Source organism: Melopsittacus undulatus, chromosome 6 (assembly GCF_012275295.1).
Source record: "Melopsittacus undulatus isolate bMelUnd1 chromosome 6, bMelUnd1.mat.Z, whole genome shotgun sequence".
Classification (NCBI taxonomy): Eukaryota; Metazoa; Chordata; class Aves; order Psittaciformes; family Psittaculidae; genus Melopsittacus; species Melopsittacus undulatus.
Genome location: NC_047532.1, coordinates 64,376,178 through 64,386,892, shown reverse-complemented (window position 1 = coordinate 64,386,892; position 10,715 = coordinate 64,376,178). Strand labels below are relative to the sequence as shown.

Below are 10,715 nucleotides of genomic sequence, written 5' to 3'. Positions count from 1 at the left end.
AATAGCTTGGACAGTAGGAAGGAACAATTTGGATAATCTGCATCTGATCTTGCCAGAAAGATAACCACAATTGTGTGTCTCAGTTATTTCTGCAGTCACATGCAGTTTGGGATCACATGGTTAGGTATGCTATTCACCCCAAATCAACAGCAAGCATACACAACTGATTGATATGCATGCTGGATAAGGCCCCACCTAGACTTTAATGGCTAAGATTGTGATAGAAGATTTGTTCTGAAGTACCTTGCTATTCTCTTTCCAGAAGAGCGGAGCATTTTAAAGTAAAGATCTGGCTGAGGAAAGAAAATCCATCTGGCAAAACCTTCCAACATTATGATTTGCAGAGAGACACTGATTACATTTTCTTACACTGTACATTTCAGATCTATCACACAGAGTAAGGAGAGAACGTCTGCATCTTCTCAAGGCTTATACTCCACTGACACACAGTTTTCCAGCACAGATATTTTAACTGAGAACAGCTCAATTCTGAAAACTATAATTTAAAATACATATTATTTTAATATTTGAAATATACTTTGGTTTTATTCTTCTTTAGAAAAGTGAAATTTCATCTACACATTCATTTAAAGTGATAGAAAATTCCACTTTGTCTCCAGAAGTCATTTCAAAATAACACAGAACAGATTTGTAAAACCTGTTTAACCCAGTCTGGTTTCTACTGTGCCTGAAGTACTCTATGTGCTACACATAAAAGCCTCATTAAGAAGACCTTTTGCTGCTCTCTCATTAAATACACCTCAATGCAAAAAATAACATGAAAAGTAAGTATTTGAGACACTCCGTAATAGGAAAATTACCAAATTCTTCAAAAACTAAGAAACCCTCAAACAGCCTACAACTTGTTTTGCATTTAGTATCTCAAATAGTAAAACCTACAAATTCTTATAGGTTGCTTTAGCTGCTTTTCTAGTGTACATACAGAGATATGATCGCATGGGCTGGGTATGAAACTGGAAATCACAGTGTCTTACCTAATGATTTGCCAGACCACACTATGGGAACTAACCAAATTGTACCAGTCTTCCCCCGGTACAGCAGAGAGAAACTGGTTTACACCAACTTGATTAAATCTGTTCAGTTAACAAAGAATACATGAGACATTTGGTTTTTAGGAGTGAGATTTAGAGAGCAGTAAAGCACACGTTTAGCTACATGCTAAAACAAATTGAAATGGCATTGCTAGTTACTGACAAAGCGTCTACTACTGGACAATTTATCTAGTCCTGCTAGAGAATAGTATCAGATAAAACAGAAACCAAAGCACATTAATAATTAGAAATAAGTATCCAATTCTCCCATATGCATGACTTCATTTGTACAAAAGCTAAAGGTGAGGAAATTTTAACTGGGTGTAGAATTTACCAGCTTCTCAAATGACAGAGACCTGACAGAAGTCTTGAGAGGCACAAGACTGAAGTCTGCATATAGACTGCTCTGACATTTTAATTCAATCAAGGTATCTATAGGCGCACAGACAGTAAAACCAGATCAAGTGCAAAAAGGAATCTGTCAGCTATCAAAGAAAATACTACAATTGCCTTTACCTTAGGTTTTTAATCAGTTTTAATTCTCCACTTAGGTATTTTTGTGCATTTTAGAACAAAAACTAACATTCAAAATGACACTCAGAAGTTTTTTCAGGCCACAAGTGACATGAGTTTTTCCTTTACATCAACAATCTAGCATTTATAATCAAATAAATGGAGAAGGGGAAGTCAGCAGATGAACTCGTAAGGGGTATTAAGTATATGTTGTCCTCATACTCAAATCTGTGTTTGATACTCTTTTTATAGAAATATCCTCATATAAGCTTTCAAATCAAAATTAATCATGCTTTCTAGCAGGCCATTATGAAAAACTGCCACTGTGAGAGATAAAACTCAAAACACTGAAAAACAGGGCTTGCAAAACAGATTCTAACTAAAAGACCATTATTTTAACATGATTTCTTCCCCAGTCTCTCATGCTTAACCATGCAGCTATCACAATTAATTTCACATTCCTTGGAATAAGTTATCAGTACATCAAGGTCAAGAAATTATCTGTTCTTAATGTAGGAATTGCCTTCTCCTTCTTGTAAGAGGATGGCTACTTCTGGCATCTTTTGCAGAAAAGCTTTAATGTTGTTTGCCAAATTAGACATTTTATCTTCCGTCAGCACCTGCAGTTTACTACTGGTTTGCTCAACAGTCCAGTGCTTTCTTTTAACTCTATTTCAAGAGAGGAGGCACAAACTCCAAGAAGAGAGCTGTAAGTCCTGAGTTTTCAAATTCCTTTTGTAGCTCATCTAGTGTTGAATATTCTTTGACTTCAAATGTCTGAAACCTGAAATTGTAAAAGAGTAACTCATAAAGATGCCCAGATTTGCCAGAATGTAATTCTCAATTCTGTTACTTTTCTATCCACAACACTGCTACATTATACCTTTTCTGCTGTGCCTGTACTTTTGTCTCACACAGTACACTAATCATTTTCTCTTTGCATTTCTTTCCACTTGAGTCCACATCTACCTTAGAAGTTTTCTGCAGAATCAAGTACTCCTAAGTGGAAAAAAAAAGAGTAAAATATTAAATGTCACCTCAGTAACTCTGAGGGTTAAGTAAAATGCAAAAATCTTCACAAAACATACAGTTTTTTTCAGCACATAGCAACCAAACTTTAAAAGTGCCCATCCCATAAAGTGCATGACCGTCTCTAGTCATCAGCTTGAAGTTAGATACAGTCTTCAGTGATGTAGAGAACATGAATTTGAAAAGACTGAACATTCTCCTTTAATATCGCCACAAAAAGCTGCCTAATGCAGCGGGAGTTTTTAAATACAGACAGAAGATCAAAGCCCAGGTGTGCACCAGGAGCACCATGTGGTCTAGGGCAAGAAAAGAGATGGTAATGAGCTAGAAATATATCTGCTATTTGTTTCTAATTGCAAATGTTCTGTTTTCTGAGGCATTTGGCAAATACAGGAGACTGAACCCAGGCATATTACAGTCAGGATACACAGGGGTCTAACTACAGTGGGAAGCAAAGCAATACAGGTCACAGGTCTGCAAGTATCTCTGGTTTCTTTCTCATAGAATACCTTTGCTTCCTTAAATACAGCATGAAGTTGCTGGGCCTTCCTATTCTCCTAATGATCAATTTGCTTCCAAATTGTTAATCTTAGAAAAACACACACAGAATATTCAGACACCTAGGTTTCAGTGGTAAATCAATAGAACTAGTCAACATTCATTGCTCCTGCACCTTAATGTTGCTTCTGTCACCCTGAAGAAGAATCAATATTATCTTGCCCATGAACATCAGTCTTCCAGTCAGCCTTAGATCCGAAGTCCATTTTTCCACAGTTTTGACATATTTTGCCTTGGCTCTCATGTGATCTAAATGCAAAAGGAGCATCCAGGTATCATCCCCTGTACTTGTTCCTTTTGACAAAGTAGTTTTTTCATGGCAAACTGTTGCTGATTGCTTAATGATATATTTAAGATGCTGCTGTATCCAAAGAATCAGATCGTGTACCATGGGTTCAGAAAGATGCTTCTTTGCTTGTTCAAGCAATTTATCTTTCACATCCACACATTGGGCCCTTGTAAGCTGGTCTGAGCTAACAGAAATATCTGGTAGAGTCGATGGATAATTGACTGGCAAATGAAATAGCAGCTTTAAGAGTACATCTGTATCCAGGAGTTCTTTCACACTGATTTGAATCCGAAATGTGATTCCATGTGTCTCTAGAAAGAATAAAAAAATCAACATGAACAGATTGCTTTTAGTTGAAATATAAATGTATTATTAATTCATGGCATTTTCTTTAACAGTTCAACTCAAGTGACTGCCAGTCTATATAAAATAAGGAGTGTGGGGTTTTTTTTTGCAGGGTGGGAGGTTGCAGCCAGTGGCTCAAGCTAGACTTGCAGGGAATCCTGAAATGAAACACTTCCATATCATACTAGAAGGGAAGTTATTAACACATTCTGAAAAGCATGCACACCTTTTGACTCTTTCAAAGTCTAGACAAGCCAGTAATAAAGAATTGTTTCTCTTAGAAACACGTAAGTCAGCTTCTACAGCTCAATACCAGAAGCAAGGACAACTGAAAATAAAGACTCTTCTGGATGGACTCAGCACTGCCCTAACTTTGCTCCTAGAGAAACCTATAAGATTTCTAACACCAATATGAATGCAAAGCAAATAGACTTGCACTGGGTATTTTTTAAAACAACCACTCAGAAGCAGTTCCACACTAAAGAGAGACATAGAATATAAAAAAATAAGATTCTTTGCCCCCTACAACTTTCAGATAAAATCCACTTAATTCTGTCCTGCCGACTTCTCTACATGTTGAACTGACCTAATAACATCTCTGTTGTACATCTGAGCCTAGATGCTACATACATGCACATATATGCATATACTTACATACACATATGTGTATACACCCACGTATCTGCTCAAAACATGTTGTTGGTCTACTTTAGAATAGAATTATTTTCAGAGTGAAAGAGATACATACAGTATGTAGCAGGAAGGGCAGAAGGCATCCTCCTGACAAATCACATATCAAAGATGCTGAATATGAAAGTTATGTATGGTAATTCCTGCCATAAAACCTTCTTGACTAGAACACAATTCATAGAAAGACAATACAAAACCTCATCAAGTGAAAAGTGGGGACAAAGATCTAACCTACTTTTGGTCCTCTGCCATGAAGAAACAGGGTATCAGATAAAAGAGGATCTTCTTCAGATGTTCTCTGCTTCATCCTTTTGATGCCTTCTAAGCACTTCACCCCTTTCCTTTAAAGAAATAGCTAAAATGTCTGGTTGATTCATTCTATGAGGGCAGGAGAAGCCAGATCTGAGAGGCAGATTAGAGTAGGGCTGAGTTTCAGAGGAGCTCTTTTGAAGTGACTTGCCTTCTTCTCCCTCTACCTTATTTTACCTTCCTTTACATGACAGTCATTTGAATTTTTAGTATTGCTGATGCTGCTAACCAACCTCAGTGCTCTCTCTGATTTTCGATTTGAACCCCACTAAATAAGTGAAAGAAGCTAAAAGTGACTAGAACAGACAAAAAGCACCTTAGAGAGCTTAGCCAAGGGCTTGTTCCCAAACCTCCTCCAAGGGTCATAGGAAGAACTTTTTCTAGGTCAGAGCAGTCACCAAATAAAATAAGTAAACCCTCAAAACCCAATAATCAAACTCTAATGTTACCATGAAGCAAATATCTGCAAACCATTGATAACTAAACAGTCAAATCCAGTGCTGAAAGTAGTGGATGTAAACCCAGTGAATTAAATGAAATTACACCCAACCATACGCATACCTACAGCCACTACACATCAAAGCCTCATTTGCTGCCATCAGGGAGTGGTTTCCAGCCTTCTAAGATGCTATGAAAGGTTCCAGATTATTTTTAAGGCAAGTTTATTCCTCAAAAATGCACCTGCCTTAGAAGAGACTCCAGTTTCCACAGCATCTATCTGGCAGCAAGCAGCCCTTGCTCCCCTGGGAGTAACTATGCATGAGGACCTTAAGCCTTCCTGTTCCAGTCTGTGTCTTCTGCTGCCCTGACATTTCTTAATGAGCAGCAGCAATGCTCTGTAATAGTGCAATTCCTCTGTCACTAGGGTAGGCTCGGTACACATAACCTCACACACAAGAAGAAAAGCCTACACTGCACCTTCTGGGAACCCCAGCACCCTCCTGACCACCATGGAGGGTCTCCAAACCCAGAGTGCCTGTTACCCATCTCTTTCAGCTGCCCCTTGCACAGGGCAGCCACACCAGGTACACAGCCAAGCTGCCTTTGGCTGAACAATATGATTATACCCCTGCCTTGAATCACTTCATTTTAAACCATGTTGCCAAGAAATGTAAAACTGCACAGCGTATAAATGAGTTGAAGAACACTATTGCCAGCTTAACTACAGTGACAGAAATACACCTGATAATCTGATAATCCTCCTCAGTTTTTTTTCACTAGCTTGTCATACCAGATCTCACCAACTCTGAAGTAACTAAGGGATAAACAGACAGGCCAGCCCTGCCCCTTTGGCAAGGGCCTCCTGTTGCAGCAATCATATTTTTAAGCCTGCAACACAGGCTTTCCCTGTGATGATGAACTAACCCGAAGGAAGCAGCGTGGCTTTGAATCCCAAGGTGTGTGTATCACTATGAGCTATGCTCATTTACATCTGCTTTGGACTTACCTCTGACAAGGAGAACTGGTTTGAAACATCTGTGGGGCTACAGCATCTAAAGTTTATGTCACCATCCCAGCCTCTATCCCATTTTCTGCACTAGCACTGCAGACACCTACCTGGCAGAGCAAAGAGTAGAGCACCCCACATAATGAGGCTCTGGAGCAGTACCTCCTTTGTTTGCTAAAAAACTTCTTACCAGGTCTGAGTTGTCTTCCAGGGAAATGGTGATGATTTCTGAAGTAAAAGCCTGGGTAAAACCATTCTGCTGGCATTTAGTGTGCTAGTAAGACTGAACTCCATGCATTTTAACTTGTTTTCCCCATGGCTGCATGCTTATCAGTATATTTAGCTCTAGCATCCTTGAGATTTTTTCTTATGTTCCATGTCAAGCAGACAGATATCCCCCTCGTCTCCTGCCCAAAGGCATTTTATGCAACACATGCAATCTATTTTTACATTCAGAAAATGGCACCTACTAACGTACACGCTTCGAATATATATTTTTATAGGAAGCTTGGTGAGCAAAGCAGAAGAGAACAGATTAACAAGTACATTATGGATTTCCATCTGTAACACTGATCTTTGTAAATAGACATGGAAGGTAAAGAAGATATGCTGTAATTAGTTTATTTAAATGCAGCAACACACTGGTTTTGATAAAAACATATTTTACATTATGAATACTTCAATTGTTCAGTTCCAGAAAACCAAAGTTTTTAGCTTACCAAGAGACATGCAAAAGCATTTTCCTACATTCCTCAAAAACATAAGTCCCCAACAGCCTCCTTTTTGATGCTGTGGGTCTACACACAAATTACTCTTAATGTATTAGTGACAGCAGAATGTAACAGTCTTACTGGAAGTTGATTCTGCGCACCGTTTGCTACTGACAATTTGTATGGTTTGAAGATATAAAGCAAAAGTGAGTTAGCAGTATACAAACTAAAGAATTCTGCAGCTCCAACACAAACAAGAATTCCTGAAGTAAAACTACCAGTAATCATTCTTGTAAGTAATCCTTGCTATTCCAGCAGGAAACAATGGAAAACAACCAAATATACATGATCCTAACATATCATGAGCACAGTCTGGCTAAAGGCCTTGCAAGGTCACATACTATCAATACAAATACAAAGTGCTGTGCACTTGTGGCACTTCCCTATATGTTTCAGGCAGGTTTCTAAGCTTTTACATCCCAGTAACTTAAACACAAGCCCATTTTCCTGTATACAAAGCAGAGAGAAGGATGTGCACATATTTCTGTAACAGCTTTGGAGGAACAGACGTGCATATGCAATGTTCAGATATGTTCACGTTTTAAAGTGAAACGTCTGTTAGGCCTGGATGCTGTATTTCCAAATGATGCCTGAAATAACAGCCCTGAGGTTCTTGACTTTTAAGAAAATAAAACTCACTTGAAACATTTCATCCATCAGGTTTTCAAACTAGAACTCTAAAAAAAACCCCAATCTCCAACTAAAATGGCAGATTTACAGCCCCACACTGGCACAAGGTGTCATGGAACGCTAGACACAAAGCAATCCTGCTTTTAGACTACCCGTTACTTGTGCTCCATGCACACACTCATGCCTTCATCCCTCTCAGGCTGTCTGTATGCAAAGTCCTCTTTTCAAATCACCACTTGCTGTGCTGTGCAAATCCAGTTCAACTGCTTTAAATACACGTTTGAGGTTTATTCAGTTCATTTCCTAGGGACTTTTTTGTTCAAGTGAGTCAAGAGAAGCCATGTTATTTTATACCAAAGTGATTTTTACAGCATCACAAAATCGGTTGAGGTTGGCAGAGCCCTATGGAGATCATCCAGTCCAACCTCCCTGCTCAAGCATGGCCTCCCAGAGCAGGGCACACAGGAATGTGTCCAGGTGGGTTTGGGATGGCTCCAGAGAGGGAGACTCCACAACCTCCTGGGCAGCCTGTACCAGGGCTCTGACACCCTCATGTAAAAAACACTTCCTCATGTTGAGGTGATACTTCTTGTGTGCTAGTTTATGGCTATATGGTATATGACCATAAGCTAAATGTTAATATAGTATAGAGAATCACATCTATCTATATGGTATATGACCATAAGGTATATGTTATACAGTATCTTAGAGAATCACGTCTATCACAGAAAATATATGGTCATAGCATGTTCTCTATAATAGAGAGCACATGCACATTATCTGTGTGTATCTACAACAAATATAGATGAGAGTTCCCATCTACTTAGGCTCTTTATCTGAACAGACACACAACACTCACATATCCCACCTGACACTTCCTTTAAGGCTGACAGTAACTGCTGTTGGAACTACTGAGATTTGCTGTCCCTTGATGGCAGGGCATCTTCACAGCACTGTGAAAGTTATCTCTTTCACCCTATGTGACCAGCAAGCAGCGGCAGATGGCACCAACACTGCACACCTCAGGCTCCCACCCTCAGCAGACATGGCGGATGAGCCTCAGCACCCTGTGAATCCACAGCCATAGCACACTGCTGAAGCTGGAGAACCTGGTCCATGGTAAGGCCCAGATTACCAACTTACCCCCCGAAAGGCAGAGATCACCCAAAGCTTCTCACACACTGCAGCAGCCGCACCCCTATGAAATACTACAGGATAAATACCCACTCTTGTTACGTGCAGGAGATGCTTGATCTCTGCCCATGGCAGACGGGTTGGAACTCTTTAAGGTCTTTTCCAACTTAAACCATTCCATAATCCACCTCAGTAGGCCCCAGCCCATTCCCACAGCTGCCCTTCACCTACTGCAAGTTCCAGCGTGCACAGCAAACAGCTGCGATTAAGAAGCTCGTTAATTACAAACGAGTAGGATCCGATGGGATTTGTCCCCTACAAAGAGTGAGATCCAGGGACGGGAGGGAAGGGACCCATCCTTGGCGCTGCCACTAACAGCTAGCGCCTGAGCCTGCGCTGCCCCGCTGGGCAGCCCCCCGTGAGCCGCTTCCCCCCGGGGCCGGAGCGGGGCAGCGGGCGGATCACCCCCGGCTGAGACCCTGCCAAGCGGGACGACCAGCGGCCGCCTTCACCTGAGACCGCCAGCACCTCGCAGGCATCCGGCTCGCAATAGATGGCGGCGAGAGCCGAGAGCTCCTCCAGCGCTAGCTCCGACATGGCGGCGGGGCGGGGCTTCCCGCTGCCTGCAGGACCTGGGTTCGGGGACACTTCAGCTGGCAGCCGGGCGCTTCCAGGCTTGCGGCGGCCTCCTCCGGTGTTACCGCTCGGCTCCGGCAGCCTCCGAGGCACCGAGCAACAGCAGAGGCGGCGGCAGGGAGAAGCTCTTTGCCTTAGCGCCGAACAGAAACATGGCGGCCTTGTGAGGTAGCGCCGCGCTCCCCGCGCCGCGGTGTACGGCTCCTCACGGCAGCTCCGGCACACCGAAGGGAATAACAAGCCCGTCCTCGGTGTATGGAAATCAACGCGCGTACATAAAGCTTCACCAATACATAGGGTTACGTTGGTTATAGTCAACTGTTGTGGCTCCATAGCTCTGTTAGCTGACAGGGCTCCTCCAGCCAGGTGTAATCACCTCTAAAACAACAGTCGGCATGATAGCTTTTAAAAGGAAGGGAGGTTTACTTTTATTAGACAATACATCGTCTAATTTTAATACCCTAAATTCTGTTCAAATAACAAGAAACATCGGAGTGCTGAGCTGGGAATGAGAGACGTAACGGAGGAGAAGTGCCAGCAGCACTGCCAGGTAGGAGTCCATGCTGCTGTCAGAGGAGGCTCTGCTGGAAATTAGCCTTAAAAGAGCCTTATTCTACTATTAAAAACTTCTTTGCCCCTGGTCTGGCTCCCCCCCCCCCCCCCCCCCCCCACTTTGCATATTCCATTTTACATGCTTAAATAGAAGAAGTCGATGTAAATGTCTTTTAAATTGACACTATCACAAGACATTGAGGTCCCCATGAATAAGTCACTGCACTCTGACATTTGGAAGTCATCAAAGGAGACAGTATAATGTCAGCTTGATATTTTTCACGCTAGGAAAATATCAGCTTCATGTCAAAGATCTGAATTCCATCTTAATGTAATAAATTTCCTTCTATTCACAGACTGGTGAAAATGCTAAATATTTAAATTGGAAATGAACTTCTACAGTTACAGCCTGGCCTTCATATTCCACCATTATTAAATTGGAGTTCAAGATCTTATTGTCCCCCTCTCTTTTTTCCTATGGTTTCTTCAAACATTGCAGTGTTGACAGAATAACATTCAGTACTCTAAAAGAAGGATGCTTTCCTATCAACGTGGCAAATACAAGTTAAGAAAGATGAACATCATGCTTTTTAGAGTTGGCCTGTATTAAACCAACTCCAGCATTCCGTCATAAATCAATCTACCACTGATGATACCAGCATTTTCCACTTTGCCTGACAAGGCAAACAGAAAGCAACTTTCATATGCAGGTAAGATTCATCTTCCCAGTCTTACTTGCAAAAGTACTATCATTTGCTTTC

The 10,715-nt window shown here is 41.3% G+C and overlaps 1 protein-coding gene and 1 long non-coding RNA gene across 2 annotated transcripts; one reads left to right on the top strand and one right to left on the bottom strand.

Moving 5' to 3' along the window:
• Positions 1-1,569: 1,569 nt before the first annotated feature.
• On the bottom strand, positions 1,570-9,592 carry RWDD3 (RWD domain containing 3). Its single transcript, XM_005146541.3, has 4 exons — positions 9,279-9,592; positions 3,268-3,752; positions 2,449-2,564; positions 1,570-2,349 (listed from the first exon to the last, which is right to left on the bottom strand). The coding sequence occupies exons 1-4, from the start codon at positions 9,361-9,363 to the stop codon at positions 2,235-2,237; spliced, it is 801 nt and encodes a 266-aa protein (XP_005146598.1). The 5' UTR covers positions 9,364-9,592; the 3' UTR covers positions 1,570-2,234.
• Positions 8,650-10,404, top strand: LOC115946099 (uncharacterized). Its single transcript, XR_004080217.1, has 3 exons — positions 8,650-8,751; positions 9,887-9,952; positions 10,311-10,404. It is a non-coding gene; the product is annotated as an uncharacterized lncRNA (long non-coding RNA).
• The last annotated feature ends 311 nt before the right edge of the window (positions 10,405-10,715 follow it).